General features: G+C 49.1%; 1 protein-coding gene across 8 annotated transcripts in view; it reads right to left on the bottom strand.

Annotated features, from left to right (window-relative positions):
* EIF4G1 (eukaryotic translation initiation factor 4 gamma 1) overlaps window positions 1-20,966 on the bottom strand; it is a 723,480-nt gene that overhangs the window by 206,965 nt on the left and 495,549 nt on the right. For all 8 annotated transcript variants that reach the window (XM_069212975.1, XM_069212971.1, XM_069212974.1 and 5 more), the window contains 2 exons: window positions 19,677-19,913; window positions 3,806-3,910 (listed from right to left, as the gene is read on the bottom strand). In XM_069212975.1, the coding sequence (XP_069069076.1) occupies window positions 3,806-3,910; window positions 19,677-19,913 (342 nt within the window). The remainder of the gene's footprint in view (window positions 1-3,805; window positions 3,911-19,676; window positions 19,914-20,966) is intronic.

The following is a 20,966-nucleotide window of genomic DNA, read 5'->3' as shown; positions in this document are numbered from 1 at the left end:
CCCTGAGGGTGGGTACACCCTCTTTGTGCCTCCTCCCAAGGGGAGGGGGTCACAATCCTAACCCTATTGGGGGAATCCTCCATCTGCAAGATGGAGGATTTCTAAAAGTTAGAGTCACCTCAGCTCAGGACACCTGAGGGGCTGTCCTGACTGGCCAGTGACTCCTCCTTGTTGCTTTCTTTGTTCCCTCCAGCCTTGCCGCCAAAAGTGGGGGCCGTGGCCGGAGGGGGCGGGCAACTCCACTAAGCTGGAGTGCCCTGCTGGGCTGTGACAAAGGGGTGAGCCTTTGAGGCTCAACGCCAGGTGTTACAGCTCCTGCCTGGGGGAGGTGTTAGCATCTCCACCCAGTGCAGGCTTTGTTACTGGCCTCAGAGTGACAAAGGCACTCTCCCCATGGGGCCAGCAACATGTCTCTAGTGTGGCAGGCTGCTGGAACTAGTCAGCCTACACAGACAGTCGGTTAAGTTTCAGGGGGCACCTCTAAGGTGCCCTCTGGGGTGTATTTTACAATAAAGTGTACACTGGCATCAGTGTGCATTTATTGTGCTGAGAAGTTTGATACCAAACTTCCCAGTTTTCAGTGTAGCCATTATGGTGCTGTGGAGTTCGTGTTTGACAGACTCCCAAGACCATATACTCTTATGGCTACCCTGCACTTACAATGCCTAAGGTTTTGTTTAGACACTGTAGGGGTACCATGCTCATGCACTGGTACCCTCACCTATGGTATAGTGCACCCTGCCTTAGGGCTGTAAGGCCTGCTAGAGGGGTGTCTTACCTATACTGCATAGGCAGTGAGAGGCTGGCATGGCACCCTGAGGGGAGTGCCATGTCGACTTACTCGTTTTGTCCTCACTAGCACACACAAGCTGGCAAGCAGTGTGTCTGTGCTGAGTGAGAGGTCTCCAGGGTGGCATAAGACATGCTGCAGCCCTTAGAGACCTTCCTTGGCATCAGGGCCCTTGGTACTAGAAGTACCAGTTACAAGGGACTTATCTGGATGCCAGGGTCTGCCAATTGTGGATACAAAAGTACAGGTTAGGGAAAGAACACTGGTGCTGGGGCCTGGTTAGCAGGCCTCAGCACACTTTCAATTGTAAACATAGCATCAGCAAAGGCAAAAAGTCAGGGGGCAACCATGCCAAGGAGGCATTTCCTTACACCCCTGCTGTATGAAAATACGCTTTTGCGTATGGTCCACATCAGTTGATTGTAGCTCTTCCTCAAACCTATGCTTTTGCATTTGGGAGGTTAGCGAGTGCTCTTCTGTATAAGAGCCTGAAGCTGGGTCGGTTGCAGTTTGTTTCGGGACCGAAACCCTGTCTGCGTCCTTTTTCGGCTCCGAGGTGACTTTTTTCATTTTCGGGGCCGAAACCGGTCGGCGCCGATCTTCTTCGGGGCCGCTGTCTCGGCGTCGAGCCGTGTCTACACCGGCATCTCGGTGTCGAGGCTGGTCTCCAGCACTTTCTCGGTCCCGAGAAGGCTGCTTGCCGGTGTCTCGACCGGAGTCGGACGATCTCGGCACTGTTTGGGCCTTTTTCGGTGCCGATGGTCGGTCACCAAATTTATGGGTGGAGCCATGGCCTGGTGGCAGTGGCGTCCCCTGGGCCTTGTCACTTTTCTTATGTGTTTTCGACGTCTTACTCACGGCTCTTTGATCGTCGAATTCCTCGGAGTCCGATTCGTGGATCGAAAAGGTTTCTTCTTCCTCTTGTTCCTCGAACTCTCGGTGCGCTGTCGGCGTGGACGCCATCTGAAGTCTCCTGGCTCGACGGTCACGGTGTGTCTTTCGGGACCGGAACGCGCGACAGGCCTCGCAAGTCTCCTCACTGTGCTCAGGTGACAGGCACAGGTTACAGACCTAATGTTGGTATGTATACGGGTATTTGTTGTGGCATTTGGGACAAAAACGGAACGGGGTCCGTTCCATCGGCGTTGTTCGACACGCGGTCGGGCCAACCAGGCCCCGACGGGGGATCGAAAACTACCCCGAAGGGCACCGGAGCGCGTCGATCTTCGATGCGGTGTTGAATCTAACTACGCCGATCCCGAACGCAACAATACCGCCGAAAATCTTGCAATATTTACTAACTTTCCGTTCCGAAACTCGGAGCGACAGGAACACGTCCGAACCCGATGGCGGAAAAAAAACAATTGAAGATGGAGTCGACGCCCATGCGCAATGGAGACAGGAGGAGTCACTCTGTCCCGTGACTCGAAAGACTTCTTCAAAGAAAAACAACTTGTAACACTCCGACCCAACACCAGATGGCGAGCTATGCAGAACATGTGTATCTACAGCGACAGATGCCATCGAACACAATGTTTCGTCTTGAGAGTTGCAGGCTTGTTTGGTTCCTATGAAGTCCAACAGTGATTCAGGTGAATGGGAGCAGAAGAGCCTTGGTTGACTCTTGCACACCGAATCTGGAGACCTACCTGCAAGGGAGTCCCTAAATAGCCCTAACAGGGGGCTTGATCACTCTGCAGGGTGACCACATATCAGAGGGTGCCACTGACATCAGTCACCCGTCCTGACCATTCAGGTGCTTGCAGGGGCCACTGTACATCTTGTTTTCAAAACAGCAGAATCAAGTGGCCACCCCGAGGAGCCCTGGACACCACCCCTGAGGTGGTGATGGGAAGGGGAGTGGTCATTATATTTTCCTGTGTGTGGTTTCACGCCAGAGCCAGGACCCTTGGTCCCTGGACTGGTGCAAACCAGATTATGCAAGGAGGGCACCAAATGTGCCCTTCAAAGCAAGCCAGTGTCACAGAGAGGCTACCCCTCTCCAGCTTGTAACAGCCATTCCAAGGGAGAGGGTGTTGCCTCCCTCTCCCACAGGAAATCCTTTATTCTGCTTTCCCCTGCTTCAGCTGGCCCAGCACAAAAAGAACCAATGATGGATGGAATGTTGAACCCCTCCCAGTACAGGTATCTGGGCCTTTTTGCTACCCATGCCATTCCAGTTTGCACTCAGCCATAAGCAAATCAGTCTCGATCCTGCTCCCCATGGGAACAGTCCAGTCCGTACTGCCAAGCAGCAAAAGAAAAACCTGTCTATGGTGTGGTAGCAGCGCAGGCTACCTGCAAACCCTGGAAGTCTGGTCGGAGCAATATGGGAGGTCCTCTAAGGAACCTCCAGAGTGCATGGAGTCATGCCACCAATACTGGCATTAGTACTGGGGCATGATTTCAACATGTTTGATACCAAACATGCCTAGGTTCGGAGTTACCATTATGAAGCTGGACCACCTGTAGCCAGTACATGGGTAAAAATGTCTTCCCCGCAAGTACGAAGTCCAGTGCATTGGAACTGGAGTTCCTAGAGATACCTCTGCTCATGCAGGGGTGCCCTCACACACAGGAACCTCCACCCTACCCTCTGAGCTAGGAGGGCCTACCATAGGGGTGACAGTGACCAGTAGTAAAAGGGTGCACCTTTTCACGCATGCTGCAATGGCAGGCCTGCAGACAGTTTGATTGGGCTCCCATGGGTGGCATAATACATGCTGCAGCCCATGGGGGACCCCTGAGGCATGTATGTCCTGAGTAGCTAAGAACCATATACTAGGGTCTTACAGGGGGAACACCAGTATGCCAACTGAGGGTTATAAAGGGTACCAAGGCAACCAAATTTAGAGAGGAGCACAATCACGGGGGTCTGATTAGCAGGATCCCAATGAAAACAGGATAAACACACTGATAAACAGGCAAAAAGTGGAGGAAATCATGCAAAAAAGTGACTTTCCTACAACGGTGCATTTTACAAGCAGGTTAATAAAAAGGTACAGATATACTTACCACTCTTAGATCAAGTAAATCTTGCAACATGAAGCGGATTCGAGAAGATGTTTTCTTTTCTTTGATTATCTTATCCATCTGGTTAAAATACTGATCCATTCTTGGCTGTGACAGAAAGAAGATACTATGCATGAGGAGAGAACCGACCTGATCATTATTTAAATGAGTAGGCAACAGGAAATACTGCAACATGTTAAAACTTGCTTTTTATTTAGAGGAGTAGTGTGCACAAGGGGTAAGTGTGAAAAATGTGTGCAGCTTTCAAATGAAGGTTACTTATACTTGACCACAGCTTTGCAGATTAAAGCTACTCTATAGTCACTTACTTTGTAATTGAATATTGTAGCCTTGAACACTAGTGGTAAGCATCAGTACACAGAAAACGGACAGTGGGCAGCCCAAGGAAACTGCAAAGGCCTCACATGCAGTAGACTGTGTAACAAAGGGAAAGTGCTAGGGTTTTAGTACGAAGAATGATTTAAGAAACCTAGTCCTCTCAAAGGAAGCATAAGCTACGAGAGAGCACACATAATGAAAATGTCACTTACCCAGTGTACATCTGTTCGTGGCATCAGTCGCAGTAGATTCGCATGTTCTGCAATAGCTCGCCATCTGGTGTTGGGCCGGAGTGTTACAAGTTGTTTTTGTTCGAAGAAGTCTTTCGAGTCACGGGACCGAGTGACTCCTCCTTTTGTCTCCATTGCGCATGGGCGTCGACTCCATCTTCGATTGTTTTCCCCGCAGAGGGTGAGGTAGGAGTTGAATTGTAGTAATAGTGCCCATGCAATGGAGTGACTAAGTATGCACCTAATTAAGGTTGAGATGATACATATATAAATAATTGAAGGTAACTTCCAAACTGCTACAGGCTCCCGGGGAGGCGGGTGGGCACATGCGAATCTACTGCGACTGATGCCACGAACAGATGTACACTGGGTAAGTGACATTTTCAGTTCGATGGCATCTGTCGCTGTAGATACGCATGTTCTGCATAGACTAGTAAGCAGTTATTTCCCCAAAAGCGGTGGATCAGCCTGTAGGAGTGGAAGTAGTCTGAAATAATGTTCTTAATACGGCTTGACCTACTGTGGCTTGTTGTGCGGATAACACGTCTACACAGTAGTGCTTGGTGAATGTGTGAGGCGTAGACCATGTGGCTGCCTTACATATTTCTTGCATTGGGATGTTTCCTAGAAAGGCCATGGTAGCACCTTTCTTTCTGGTTGAGTGTGCCCTTGGTGTAATGGGCAGCTGTCGTTTAGCTTTAAGGTAGCAGATTTGGATGCATTTGACTATCCATCTGGCTATACCTTGTTTTGATATTGGGTTTCCTGCATGAGGTTTTTGAAATGCAATAAATAGTTGTTTAGTCTTTCTGATGTTTTTTGTTCTGTCAATGTAATACATCAATGCTCTTTTGACATCTAATGTATGTAGTGCCCTTTCAGCTACGGTATCTGGCTGTGGAAAGAACACTGGAAGTTCCACTGTTTGATTTAGATGGAACGGTGAAATAACCTTTGGCAAAAATTTAGGATTGGTCCTTAGGACGACTTTATTTTTGTGTAGTTGTATAAAAGGTTCCTGTATTGTAAACGCCTGAATCTCCCTTACTCTTCTTAGGGAAGTAATGGCGATGAGAAATGCCACCTTCCAGGTTAGGAACTGTATGTCGCAGGAGTGCATGGGTTCAAAAGGTGGCCCCATAAGTCTAGTTAGGACAACATTTAGGTTCCATGAAGGAACAGGTGGTGTTCTTGGTGGTATAATTCTCCTAAGGCCCTCCATGAATGCTTTAATGACTGGTATCTTATATAGGGAAGTTGAATAGGTAGCCTGCAGGTATGCAGATATTGCTGCAAGGTGTATTTTAATGGAAGAGAAAGCTAGGTTAGATTTTTGTAAGTGAAGCAAGTAACCCACTACATGTTCTGGAGTTGTGTGTAATGGTTGTATTTGATTAATATGGCAGTAGCAAACAAACCTCTTCCATTTACTTGCATAGCAGTGCCTGGTGGATGGCCTTCTGGCTTGTTTTATGACTTCCATACATTCTTGGGTAAGTTGTAAGTGCCCGAATTCTAGGATTTCAGGAGCCAGATTGCTAGATTCAGCGATGCTGGATCTGGGTGTCTGATCTTTTGGTTGTGTTGTGTCAACAGATCTGGCCTGTTGGGCAATTTGATGCAGGGTACCACTGATAGGTCTAGCAGCGTTGTGTACCAGGGTTGCCTTGCCCAAGTTGGTGCTATCAATATGAGTTTGAGTTTGCTTTGACTGAGTTTGTTTACCAGGTAAGGAAGGAGAGGGAGAGGAGGAAAAGCGTAAGCAAATATCCCTGACCAGTTCATCCATAGGGCATTGCCTTGGGATTGTCCGTGTGGGTATCTGGATGCGAAGTTTTGGCATTTTGCGTTCTCCCTTGTCGCAAACAAGTCTATCTGAGGTGTTCCCCAGAGTTTGAAATAAGTGTTCAGAATTTGGGGGTGAATTTCCCATTCGTGGACCTGTTGGTGATCTCGAGAGAGATTGTCTGCGAGTTGATTTTGGATCCCTGGTATAAATTGTGCTATTAGGCGAATTTGGTTGTGAATTGCCCAACGCCAAATCTTTTGTGCTAGCAGGCTTAACTGCGTGGAGTGCGTCCCCCCCTGCTTGTTTAGATAATACATTGTTGTCATGTTGTCTGTTTTGACGAGAATGTATTTGTGAACTATTATTGGTTGGAAAGCTTTTAGTGCTTGAAAAACTGCTAGAAGTTCTAGGTGATTGATATGCAGTTTTGTTTGATGTACGTTCCATTGTCCTTGTATGCTGTGTTGATCGAGGTGTGCTCCCCACCCTGTCATGGAAGCATCTGTTGTTATTACGTATTGTGGCACTGGGTCTTGGAAAGGCCGCCCCTTGTTTAAATTTATGTTGTTCCACCACAGAAGCGAGAGGTAAGTTTGGCGGTCTATTAACACCAGATCTAGAAGGTGACCCTGTGCTTGAGACCACTGTGATGCTAGGCATTGTTGTAAGGGCCTCATGTGCAGTCTTGCGTTTGGGACAATGGCTATGCATGAAGACATCATGCCTAGGAGTTGTAATACCATCTTTGCTTGTATCTTTTGTGTTGGATACATGCGTTGTATGATGGTGTTGAAATTTAGAATTCTTTGTGGACTTGGAGTGGCTACTCCCTTTGATGTGTTTATTATGGCTCCTAGGTATTGTTGTACCTTGCGCGGCAGAATGTTGGATTTTGTAAAGTTGACGGTGAACCCGAGTTTGAAGAGGGTTTGTATGATCTGATTTGTGTGATTTGAGCACTCTATGAACGAATGGGCCTTGATTAGCCAGTCGTCCAAATATGGGAACACATGTATTTGCTGCCTTCTTATGTGTGCAGCGACTACCGCTAGACATTTGGTAAAGACTCTTGGTGCGGTTGTTAATCCGAAAGGCAGTACCTTGAATTGGTAATGTATTCCTTTGAATACAAACCTTAGGTATTTCCTGTGCGATGGGTGTATTGGTATATGGAAATAAGCATCCTTGAGGTCTAAAGTTGCCATGTAGTCGTGTAGTTTTAGCAATGGCAATACTTCTTGTAGTATGACCATGTGGAAGTGGTCTGATTTGATGAAAGTGTTCACTACTCTGAGGTCTAGGATTGGTCTCAGCGTTTTGTCCTTCTTTGGTATCAGAAAGTACAGTGAGTAAACTCCTGTGTTTATTTGTGTGTTTGGCACTAATTCGATTGCATTCTTTTGCAATAGTGCCTGCACTTCTATCTCCAGGAGATTGGAATGGTGTGTTGTTAAATTTTGTGCTTTTGGTGGTATGTTTGGAGGGAATTGTAGAAATTCTATGCAATAACCATGTTGGATAATTGCTAGAACCCAAGTGTCTGTAGTGATTTCCTCCCATGCTTTGTAATAATGACCTATTCTTCCCCCCACTGGTGTTGTGTGGAGGGGGTGAGTGACATGTGAGTCACTGTTTAGTAGTAGGGGTTTTGGGGCTCTGAAATCTTCCTCTATTTCTAGGGAATTGCCCTCCTCTATATTGTCCCCGAAAACCTCCTCTATACTGTCCCTGGTAACTGGACGGTGTTGCTTGTGAGGTGCTGGCTTGTGTGCTTTGACCCCGAAACCCCCCTCGAAAGGGCGTTTTACGGAATGTGCTGTAATTCCCTCTGCTCTGCGGGGAGTAGAGTGCGCCCATGGCTTTGGCAGTGTCCGTATCTTTTTTGAGTTTCTCAATCGCTGTGTCCACTTCTGGACCGAACAGTTCTTTTTCATTAAAAGGCATATTGAGAACTGCTTGTTGAATCTCTGGTTTAAATCCAGACGTTCGGAGCCATGCATGCCTTCTGATAGTTACAGATGTATTAATTGTCCGTGCAGCTGTATCTGCAGCGTCCATGGAGGAGCGGATCTGGTTGTTGGAAATGGTCTGTCCCTCCTCAACCACTTGTTTTGCCCTATTTTGTAAGTCCTTGGGCAGATGTTCAATGAGATGTTGCATCTCGTCCCAGTGGGCTCTGTCATAGCGCGCAAGTAGTGCCTGGGAGTTCGCGATGCGCCACTGGTTTGCAGCTTGTGCTGCGACTCTTTTACCAGCTGCATCGAACTTGCGGCTTTCTTTATCTGGGGGTGGTGCATCTCCAGATGTGTGAGAGTTGGCCCTTTTCCTAGCTGCTCCTACAACGACAGAGTCTGGTGGCAGCTGTGTAGTGATGAAAACCGGGTCTGTAGGAGGCGCCTTATACTTTTTTTCCACCCTTGGTGTGATTGCCCTACTTTTGACCGGCTCCTTAAAGATGTCTTTTGCGTGCCGGAGCATACCAGGGAGCATAGGCAGGCTTTGGTATGAGCTGTGGGTGGAGGAGAGTGTGTTGAATAAAAAATCATCCTCGACCTGTTCTGAGTGGAGGCTTACGTTGTGAAATTGTGCTGCTCTAGCCACCACTTGAGAATACGCGGTGCTGTCTTCTGGTGGAGATGGCTTCGTAGGGTATGCCTCCGGACTGTTATCTGACACTGGGGCGTCGTATAGGTCCCATGCGTCCTGATCTTGGTCACCCTGGCTCATGGTGGTGTGAGCTGGGGAGTGTGATGGAGTTTGTGCTAGTGAGACGTTAATCACGGGCGGAGGAGAGGGTGGTGGGGTAACTCTTTTCACCACTTTTGGTTGTGGTGTCTGTTCAGTCTGGAACTCCAACCTTCTCTTTCTCCTAATGGGGGGGAAGGGTGCTTATTTTTCCTGTCCCCTGCTGTATGAAGATACGCTTTTGCGTATGGTCCACATCAGTTGCTTGTAGCTCTTCCTCAAACCTATGCTTTTGCATTTGGGAGGTTAGCGAGTGCTCTTCTGTATAAGAGCCTGAAGCTGGGTCGCTTGCAGTTTGTTTCGGCATCGAAACCCTGTCTGCGTGTTTTTTCGGCTCCGAGGTGACTTTTTTCTTTTTCGGGGCCGAAACCTCTCGGCGTCGATCTGTTTCGGTGCCGCTGTCTCGGCGTCGAGCCGTGTCCACACCGGCATCTCGGTGTCGAGGCTTGTCTCCAGCACTTTCTCGGTCCCGAGAAGGCTGCGTGCCGGTGTCTCGACCGGAGTCGGACGACCTCGGCACTGTTTGGGCCTTTTTCGGTGCCGACGGTCGGTCACCGAATTTATGGGTGGAGCCATGGCCGGATGGCAGTGGCGTCCCCTGGGCCTTGTAAATGTTTCTCTGTGTGGTTTTCGACGTCTTACTCACGGTTTGTGTATCGTCGAATCCTTTGGAGTCTGAGTCTTGGATCGAGAAGGTACCTTCCTCTTCCTGTTCCTCGAACTCCTGTTGGGCTGTCGGTGCGGACGCCATCTGAAGTCTTCTGGCTCGACGGTCTCGGAGTGTTTTTCGGGACCGGAACGCACGACAGGCCTCGCAGGTGTCTTCGCTGTGCTCAGGTGACAGGCACAGGTTGCAGACCAAGTGTTGGTCTGTGTAGGGGTATTTATTGTGGCATTTGGGGCAGAAACGGAACGGGGTCCGTTCCATCGGCGTTCTTCAGCACGCGGTCGGGCCGACCAGGCCCCGACGGGGGATCGAAAAACTACCCCGAAGGGCACCGGAGCTCTTCGATGCGGTGTGGAATCTAAGTACGCCGATCCCGAACGCAACAATACCGACGAAAATCTTCCGAAATTAGCTAATTTTCCGGTCCGAAACTCGGAGCGACAGGAACACGTCCGAACCCGATGGCGGAAAAAAAACAATCGAAGATGGAGTCGACGCCCATGCGCAATGGAGACAAAAGGAGGAGTCACTCGGTCCCGTGACTCGAAAGACTTCTTCGAACAAAAACAACTTGTAACACTCCGGCCCAACACCAGATGGCGAGCTATTGCAGAACATGCGTATCTACAGCGACAGATGCCATCGAACTGGTATTTTCTGACTCCACAAACTGTAGAACATGCAGAACAAGTGCACCTCTTACAAAAATTCACTTTAAAGAAAATATACACGAGACATCTGCCATCTTTCCCGTTTTTAATGCAACTTAACCAAATCGAGAAAGAAAAAAAAAAAAAAAAAAAGAAGACTTAATACCTGAATGGTCCTACCAATATTCACTCCTGCCTTCCTTGAACCCTGGCTGCAGGTTTTTGGGAATCCGGACAATCTTGGTCCAGCACACGATAATCCTTTATTTGCACTTAATCCTAGGTTTTCTAATGGGACCATGTAGGAAGCTGGCCTGGTGTGTGGTGGGTACCAGGGCATTTACACCTTATACCAAGTCCAGGTATCCCCTATTAGTGAAGTGTAGGCAGTGCCTAAAAGCCAGCCTCTCTAGAGGTAGCTGTGGATGAGCATCCAAATGCTAAGCTAGAAGACATGCACAGATCATGCAAAACCACTGTAGCCACACAGCACTCACACAAATGAAAACACTAAAGTTACTTTATTTTAGTCAGTCATCAGCAATACGCATGGAAAGTGAATGTAAACAGTGCAAATGCAGTTAGACAATAGTGACCCTAGGGGGAGCCCAAACCATATACTTAAAAAACAAAAAAAATGGAATGCAAACACAGGACCCCCACCTAGGTAAGTGGAATGTGTAGAGGGAAGCTGGGGGTACTAGAAAACCCCAAAGCTAAGTACCACTGTGCCCCCCAGAGACCAGGAATAAAGGAGTAAGTTACTACTTTTTCCCCAAACCACCCAAAAGGAAGAAAATGCAACACCCAGGCTAGACTGCAGGAAACCAGCAGCGGAGTCCTGAAAAGGAAGACTTGTTGAAGAAGGGGATCAAGTCCAGAAGTCAAAGAAGAGTGCAGTAGAAGTAGAAGCTACCCACCCAGCTGTGGAAGCAGGATTTGGTAGACTGATGTGAAGGTGGTCAGCATTGCAGCCCTGGAGTTGGTAAAAAGTTCCTGAGGGATGCAGATGACGCCCCACGACGGAAGAATTGTAGTCGGGTGTTGGTGCAGGAATTTCACCAACATGCCTTGGCAATGGCAAATGTTGCGGTTGGCGAACAGTGGAGCTGCTGGGGACCAGCAAGGACAAGAAGTACTCAACCCAGCAGGGGGAGTCACAGTGGACCCTCGGCAACGGAGTCCACAGGAGCAGAGGCAGCACCCACAGAAGTCCCACAGGATGGGGACACAGGATTCACAGAAGAGCCCATGCAGCACGACCGAAGTGGGCTTAGGAAGGAGTGATGGGGGCTGGAGCTACAAGCAGCCTGAAGATCCGCTGGAGGAGATGCAAACAAGCCTTGGCAGCCGCAAGAGAAAGGTGCACAGGGGTACTGTCCTGCATGGGAAGGCAAGGGCTTACCTCCCACAAAGATGGACAGCTGGCAGAGAGGACCAATAGGACTACTACGGACCATCACCTGTGATGCAAGATCCATGCAGCTCAGGATGAGGAAAAAAAGACTCATGCAGCCAGTCGTCACTACAGTAGATGCTGCGGATGCAGAGGAGTGACACCTTCACTCCAAGGGAGATTCCTTCTTCCTTCTCGTGTAGACTGAAGACTTGCCGCCCTCAGGATGCACAGCTGTGGAAATGTTGCAGAAGCTGGAAGGAGCTGAGGAAACAATGTTGCAAGAAGAGTCTTCTTCGTGGATGCAGATTGTTGGTTCCTGGAGGGTCCAGTCGTGGTTCCAGAGGAGTTCTGCTGGAATCTTGCAAGCTGAATCTGAGGTCCCACCCAAGAGAACTTAAATAGTCTTGAAAGGGGGATTGGTGACCTAGGCTCTGATGTCACCAGCCCGGCTACTCAGAGGTCCCTGCCAACCTTGGATTCAAGACGGCAGAATCCAGGGATCCTCTGGAGGAGCTCTGAGCACCACCCCTGGGGTGGTGATTGACAGGGGAGTGGTCACTACCCTTTCCATTGTCCAGTTTCGTGCCAGAGCAAGGACTTGAAGTCCCTACACAGGTGTAGACTTGATTATGGAGGGAGGGCACCAAATGTGCCCTTCAAAGCATACCATTGGCTTGGGAAGGCTACCACTCCCACGCCTGTTTTACCTATTTCCAAATGGAGCAGGTGTTACGCCCCTACTCCAATCCTCCAATCCCCCCCCCCCCCAAAAAAGGAAATCCTTTGTCCTGCCTTTGTGAGCTTGAGCTGTTCAAGCAGCAGGAGGGCAGAAACCTGTCTGAGGGGTGGCAGAAGATTGGGCTGTCCGGAAAACCCTGAAAGACTGGTAGGAGCAATGCTGGGGGCCCTCTAAGGAGCACCCAGAGTGCATGGAATCATACTTCCAATACTGGCAACGGTATTGAGGTATGATTCTGACATGTGTGATATCAAACATGCCTAGGTTCGGAGTTACCATCATGTAGCTGGACATAAGCAGTGACCCATGTACAGTGCACGCATAAAATGGCACCGCACACTCACAAAGTCCATACAAATGGCACTGGAATTTGTGGGGGCACATCTGCTAGTGTAGGGGTACCCTTACACACAGGTACTTGCACCTTGCCCTCTGGGCTAGGAGGGCCTGCCAGAGGGGTGACTTGCAGTGACCTGTAGTGAAAGGGTGCATGCACCATTTTCACGCAGGCTCCAATGGCTGGCCTGCTGAAAACTTTGCATGGGCTCCCCATGGGTGGCATAATACATGCTGTAGCCCATGGGGATCCACTGGAACCCTAATGCTCTGGGTACCATATACTAGGGACTTATATGGGTCCACCAGTATGCCAAATGTGGGGTGAAAATAGTGCAAAATACCACGTTAGAAGGGAGAGTGCATAATCACCGGGTCTCGGTTAGCAGGATCCCAAGTGAACTCAGTCAAACACACTAACAACTTCCAGAAAATGGGGATAACCATGCCAAGAAAGAGGGTACCTTTCTACAAACCATGAGAAATGGGGCCTGGCTCTGGGTTCCCGAAGGGACACAAGCAAACTGTCTAGCTGACATAAATGAAATAGGTTTGTGAGGGTGACTAATCCGAAGAGACACCCTGGAGCAAAAGGATCAAGTGAAGGATTAGTGTAAAGAAATGGCTCCCTGTTGCAGTTACCCCCCACTTTTTGCCTGATGCTGACTTGACTGAGAAGTGTGCTGGGACCCTGCTAACCAGGCCCCAGCACCAGTGTTCTTTCACCTAAAATGTACCATTGTCTCCACAATTGGCACAACCCTGGCACCCAGGTAAGTCCCTTGTAACTGGTACCCCTAGTACCAAGGGCCCTGATGCTAGGGAAGGTCTCTAAGGGCTGCAGCATGTCTTATGCCACCCTAGGGACCCCTCACTCAGCACAGACACTGCTTGCCAGCTTGTGTGTGCTGGTGGGGAGAAAATGACTAAGTCGACATGGCACTCCCCTCAGGGTGCCATGCCAACCTCACACTGCCTGGGCATAGGTAAGTCACCCCTCTAGCAGGCCTTACAGCCCTAAGGCAGGGTGCACTATACCACAGGTGAGGGCATATGTGCATGAGCACCATGCCCCTACAGTGTCTAAGCAAAACCTTAGACATTGTAAGTGCAGGGTAGCCATAAGAGTATATGGGCTGGGAGTCTGTCAAAAACAAACTCCACAGCTCCATAATGGCTACACTGAATACTGGGAAGTTTAGTATCAAACTTCTCAGAATAATAAACCCACACTGATGCCAGTGTTGGATTTATTAAAAAATGCACACAGAGGGCACCTTAGAGATGCCCCCTTTATTTTACCCAATTGTTCAGTGCAGGACTGACTGGTCTGTGCCAGCCTTCTGCTGAGAGACGAGTTTCTGACCTCATGCGGTGAGAGCCTTTGTGCTCTCCGAGGACAGAAACAAAGCCTGCTCTGGGTGGAGGTGCTTCACACCTCCCCCCTGCAGGAACTGTAACACCTAGCAGTGAGCTTCAAAGGCTCAAGCTTCGTGTTACAATGCCCCAGGGCACTCCAGCTAGTGGAGATGCCCGCCCCCTGGACCCAGCCCCCACTTTTGGCGGCAAGTCCAGGAGAGATAATGAAAAAAACAAGGAGTCGTCACTGGCCAGTCAGGACAGCGCCTAAGGTGTCCTGAGCTGAGGTGACTGACTTTTAGAAATCCTCCATCTTGTAGAAGGAGGATTCCCCCAATAGGGATAGGAATGTGACCCCCCTCTCCTTGGGAGGAGGCACAAAGAGGGTGTACCCACCCTCAGGGCTAGTAGCCATTGGCTAGTGCCCTCCCTGACCTAAACACACTCCTAAATTCTGTATTTAAGGGCTTCCCTGAACCTAAGAATTTAGATTCCTGCAACTTCAAGAAGAAGAGGACTGCTGAGCTGAAAAACCCCTGCAGAAGAAGAAAAGAAGACACCAACTGCTTTGGCCCCAGTCCTATCGGCCTGTCTCCTGCCTTCCAAAGAAACCTGCTCCAGCGACGCTTTCCCAAGGACCAGCGACCTCTGAATCCTCAGAGGACTGCCCTGCTCTAGAAGGACCAAGAAACTCCTGAGGACAGCGGCTCTGTTCACCCAAGACTGCAACTTTGTTTCCAAAGAAGCAACTTCAAGACAACTGTGTTTCCCGCCGGAAGCGTGAGACTTGCTACTCTGCACCCGACGGCCCGGCTCGACTAGTGGAGAAACTTCAGGGAGGATTCCCCGGCGACTACGAGACTGAGTAGCCAGAGTTGTCCCCCCTGAGCCCCCACAGAGACGCCTGCAGAGGGAATCCAGAGGCTCCCCCTGACCGCGACCGCCTGACTCCCAGATCCAGACGCCTGGAAAAGACCCTGCACCCGCAGCCCCCAGGACCTGAAAGATCGGAACTCCAGTGCAGGAGTGACCCCCAGGAGGCCCCCTCCCTTGCCCAGGTGGCGGCTACCCCGAGGAGCCCCCCCCCTTGCCTGCATCGCTGAAGAGACCCCTTGGTCTCCCATTGATTCCAACTGAAAACCCAACGTGTGTTTGCACACTGCACCCGGCTGCCCCCGTGCTGCTGAGGATGTACTTTCTGTGCTAACTTGTGTCCCCCCCGGTGCCCTACAAAACCCCCCTGGGGGGGGTCAACTCTGGCTACTCACAGGGAGGCTGTCACCGGGGAGTCCTCCCTGTAGAGTGTTGTTTCTCCGCAGGTTAAGCGGGGGGCGTCCGGTGCAGAGTGGAAAGTCTCACACTTCCGGCAGGAAACGTGCAGTCCTTTAAAAGTTGTTTCTTTGTTGCAAGTTGTAGTTTCTTTGGAACAGGGCCGCTGTCCGAGAGTTCTTGGTCCTTTTAGATGCAGGGTAGTCCTCTGAGGCTTCAGAGGTCGCTGGACCCTGGGGGACACGTCGCTGTAGCAGTTTTTCCTTGAAGATGGGAGACGGGGTGGTAGGGCTGGGGCCAAAGCAGTTGGTGTCTCCGTCTTCTCTGCAGGGCTTTCCGGTCAGCAGTCCTTCGCCATCAGGTTGCAGGATTCCACTTTCCTAGGTTCTGGGGTGCCCCTAAATTTAGGGGCGTGTTTAGGTCTGGGAGGGCAGTAGCCAATGGCTACTGTCCTTGAGGGTGGCTACACCCTTTTAGTGCCTCCTCCCTGAGGGGAGGGGGGCACATCCCTATCCCTATTGGGGGAATCCTCCAAAACCAAGATGGAGGATTTCTAAAGGCAGGGGTCACCTCAGCTCAGGACACCTTGGGGCTGTCCTGACTGGTGTGTGAATCCTCCTTGTTTTTCTCATTACCTCCCCTGGACTTGCCGCCAAAAGTGGGGTCTGTGTCCAGGGGGCGAGCATCTCCATTAGCTGGAGTGCCCTGGGGCATTGTAACAAGAATCCTGAGCCTCTGAGGCTCACTGCTAGGTGTTAACAGTTCCTGCAGGGGGGAGGTGTGGAGCACCTATTAGTGTAGTGTAGGCAGTGCCTAAAAGCCAGGCTCTCTAGAGGTAGCTGTGGATGATCAGCCAAAGGCTTATGTAGGAGACATGCAAAGCTCATGCAATACCACTGTAGTCACACAGCACGTACACACATGAAAGGAAACTCAGTTGTACAAAAATAACGGTACTTTACTTTTGGAACAGATTATCACAAATCACTAGACAGGTGACCCATCCTTTGGAGTTAAGTAATACACTAAATATATACACAAGCAATCAGAAATGGGCAAAAAAAGGTTAGAAAACACTGCACACAGTAATAAATAGTGAACCTAGGGGGGAGCACAAACCATATACTAAAAAATGGAATGCGAATAAGGCACCCCCACCTAGGTAAGTAAAATGGGTAGAGGGAAGCTGGGGGTATTAGAAAGCAAAGGTTAAGTAACAGTACCCCCCTCTGCCCCCCACGACCATGAATGCAGGAGTAGGTTTTGCCCAAACCATCCAAAAGGAGGAAAAAGACACCCAGAGAAGCCTGCAGGAAAACTAGCGGTGGATTCCCGAAGAAAGTCCACCTGTGGAGAGAGGAGACCAAGTCTAAGCCACACTGGAGTCTAGTAGGAGATACTACCCACTCAGCTGTGGATGCAGGAGTTGGTAGACTGTTCTGAAGAACAGGTCAGCACTGCAGGCCAGGAGCCAGAGAAGAGTTCCAGATGGATGCAGAAGATGTCACATGCCAGAAGGAAGATTGCAGACCAGTGTTGGTGCAGGATTTCCACCAACAAGCCTTGGTAAAGGCAAACTCGCAGTTAGTTGAAAAGAGGTGCTGCCGGGGACCAGCAAGGTCCAGGAGTTCTCAACCCAGGAGGCTGAGTCACAGGAGACCCTCAGCGTAGCAGAGTGTCCACAGGAGCATAGGCAGCACCCACAGGAGTCCCACAGGAGTCCCACAGGAGTCCCACAGGAGTCCCACAGGACGGGTACACAGAAGGAGCCCACGCAGCACTACAGAAGTGGAAGCCATGCTGAAGGAGAACCACGCAGGAGGCTGGGATTTGCAAGATGGAGTGCTGGGGACTGAGCTGCCCGACGATACATTGGAGGAGACGTAAACAAGCCTTGGCAGCCGCAAGTGACGCAGTGCAAGGGGGTACTGTCCTACATGGGAAGGCAAAGGTTTACTTCCAACAAAGTTGGACAGCTTGCAAATAGGACTACTCTGGGCCGCCACCCAGGATCCACGCAGCTCAGCAGGAGACGGGATCCACGCAGCAGCTCATTGCTTGCGGTTGCAGGGAAGTGACTCCTTCACTTCAAGGGAGATTCCTTCTTGTTCAAGATGAAGAGTTGCAGTCTTCTAAGAAAGCATGGCAAGGAAATTGTTGCAAAGCTTGCAGGAACTCTGGATACTATGTTGTAGAAGTCTTCCTCGTGTATCTGAGGCTTCCTGGAGGGTCCAGTAACGGTTCCGGAGGCCAGAAGTCGAAGTAAAAGTTGCAGAGGAGGAATCCTGCAAGCCAAATTTGAGGTCCCACCCAAGAGAGACCCCTAAATAGCCCTGAAAGGGGGACTGGTCACCTAACCAGGTAAGCACCTATCAGGAGGGGGCTCTGACGTTACCAGCCAGGCCTGGCCACTCAGATGCTCCCAGAGATCCCTTTCAACCTTTGAACCAAGATGGCAGAACCCAGGAACCCTCTGGAGGAGCTCTGGGCACCACCCCTGGGGTGATGGACAGGGGAGTGGTCACTACCCTTTCCATTGTCCAGTTCCGAGCCAGAGCAGGGAGGGGTGGTGTGTCACTGAACCGGTGTGGACTGGTTTATGCACGCATGGCATCAAATGTGCCCTTCAGAGTAAGCCAGTGGCTTGGGGAGGCTACCCCTCCCAAGCCAGTCACACCTATTTCCAAAGGGAGAGGGTGTTACCTCCCTCTCCCAAAGGAAATCCTTTATTCTGTCTTCCTGGGTTTGATCAGATCAAGCAGCAGGAGGGCAGAAAGCAGTCTGAGGGGTGGCAGCAGGTGGGCTGCTCGAGAATCCTGGAAGACTGGTGGTAGCAATGCTGGGGGTCGTCTGAGGAGCCCCCAGAGTGCATGGATTCATACTTCCAATACTTGCAATAGTATTGGGGTATGATTCTGGCATGATTGATACCAAACATGCCCGGGTTCGAAGTTACCATTATGTAGCTGGACATAGGTAGTGAATTATGTCCAGTACATATCTAAAATGGTGACCCCACAGTCACGAAGTTCAGTAAAATGGTGCTGGAGTTTGTGGGGGCACCTCTGCTAGTGCAACACTCAGCCCTCTGGGCTGAGGGGGCCTACCATAGGGGTGATATGGTGTGACCTTGTGCAGTGACCTGTAGTGAAACTGGGTGTGTCACCCGGTTCACACAGACTGCAAATGGCAGGCCTGCTGAACCCTTTCTATGGGCTCCCTATGGGTGGCAAAAGAAATTATACAGCCCATAGGGATCCCATGGAACCTCTATGCCATGGGTACCTAGGTACCATATACTAGGGACTTACATGGTGGGACCTTTATGCCAATTGTGGGAAGAAAAAGGTACAATTTAGATGAGAGCAAAACTACTGGGGTCCTTGTTAGTATACAAAATGCGTATTCTCAGATTTATGAATTTTGACATTCATCATCCAATTCAAAGTATATTGCAAAAATGTGAACTGCTTAAGATGTGGTACTGTCAGTGGATATCTGAAAATCCCATTGACGAGAAATGAGCGGCTCAAAACCTTTTATCTCGCTCTCTAAGCAACATAAAACAAAGCTAGAAATTAAGTGAATGTTTTTTTAATGCGGTATCTAACTTTAAGATAGGTAAACTGCTCGAGGGAACATTCTAATAACATTGAGCAACTCTTTTTTCCACTCTGCGGAGCATGGAACTTTGAACACTAGGCTTTGGGAGATTCAGATTTCTTTATGGCTTGCACAAGGAAAAACAGGTGCATTTTTAATAACATTTCTCAGCAGACTTTTTCGCTTACCTAATTTATCATTCATTATGTCTGCAGGTCTATTCCTGACTGGGAAAAAGTTAGATACGATCATGGACTCTGCATGGGGGAGCGGTGGAAATGGGACTAAAGGAAAGGCATTTACAGACCATGCTAGGCATCCAGAGGAAATATTGCCGTTTTCTTTCAAAGACGGATGCCTCAGCTTTGGACATGGGTTCTAAACCAGCAAAAGACCCAGGCAGACTTACTGCTGGGCATTAAGCTAATAACAGTCTCACGTATACAGGGTCACGGGCAAATACCAGAAGACATTGGGGATCTTGCTGGTGAGGCAGTCTTTAACTATTGTAGCGGTCATAGTGGTGGTTTCAGTTGAATGAATAAACAGTTTTATCTTTCCACTTTGTAGCTTGTTGCCTTAAGTTTATAATGGTGGTAAAGCAAAGACTAATGTACTATAAAATTGTGATGCTTCTTGGAATCCTCTAACATAGAAGCCATCTACAGCTGACTAAATTAATTGGGCATAAGAGGTGCCTGCTGTACTCGTGGGAAGAAATGGAGATGGTGAAGACAGTGTTAAAATACCTTCGCTTTCTCAAAGTCAAGGTCCTTGCCAATGGTGGAGAGAAGCCGGCAAAGGCACTCAAGAGACTCCTCATCATGGTTCTTGAGAAGTTTCACTACACAGTCATGCATAATGGCCTCAGTCAACATCTTTAACTTGAAAAGCTCGCCGATGAATTTGATGTTACCCAAAGACCGCCTCCTGGCCATGTCTCGAGCCAGTTCCAACTCATCATGAAGGCGGGTTTTCTCCTCTGGCTGGGAAGAAAGAAGACCAAAGTTAGAGATTGAAAATTTCACAATATTATGTTTTAAGAACAGCTGTCCATTGCTAGCACGCTGCGTGGGTCACATTCTAAAAACACAAATGTCTGACATGCAAGAAGCTGGTTATCCATGCAGTGTGCCATTGTAGGGGCACAATATGCAGATTGTCTACCAAGGGTTGTCTGTACTGAGGCTATAAAAAAAAGAGGAAGAATGGAAAACGTTACTTATCCAGTAAGCATCTGTTCATGGCATGTAGTGCTATAGATTCACATGCTTTGCATAAGTCCGCCATCTAGTGTTTGGCTCTGAGTGTTACAAGTTGTTTTTCTTTGAAGAGTCACGAGGTCGAGTAACTCCTCTTGATATTGTGCATTGGCATCTATGCATAGCATGTGTATCTGCAGCTACACATGCCACATATTTATATATAAAAGGATGTCCATGCAGTATATATACATATGTATAACTAGGTATTTTACTACGACTACAGGCTTCTGGGGGAGGAGGGAAGGTGCATGTTAATCTACACCACTACATGCCACAAACCTATGTCTACTGGGTAAGTAACATTCCGTTTGATGGCATCTGTGACTGTAGATAGATATGTTTTGCATAGACTGTAAAGTAGTGTCCTCGAAGTAAGCGGTGGCTAGCCTGTGGGAGTTGGAGTGGTTTGAAAAAGTGTTCTAAGCACTGCCTGGCCAACATGTGTTTGCTGGCGAGCTAAAACATCTACACAATAGTGTAGAGTGAATGTGTGTGGTGTAAACCAAGTAACAGCCTTACAAATATCGGCTATTGGAATGTTCCCTAAAAATGCCATAGAAGCCCCTTTTTTTCCTGGTAGTGTGCTCTAGGGCATGTTGGTAATTACCTTTTAGCTTTGAAATAACAAGTTTGAATACATTTGAATATCCATCTACCTAATCCATTCTTTGAAATTGGATTACCTTTGTGAGGCACTGAAAGGCAACAAAAAGATGTTTAGATTTTCTTAAACTTTTTTTCCTGTCAATGTAATCCATAACAGCTCGTTTAACA

The sequence above is a fragment of the Pleurodeles waltl genome, chromosome 11, assembly GCF_031143425.1.
Source record: "Pleurodeles waltl isolate 20211129_DDA chromosome 11, aPleWal1.hap1.20221129, whole genome shotgun sequence".
NCBI classification, from domain to species: Eukaryota; Metazoa; Chordata; class Amphibia; order Caudata; family Salamandridae; genus Pleurodeles; species Pleurodeles waltl.
This window is presented reverse-complemented; position numbering and strand designations above follow the sequence as displayed.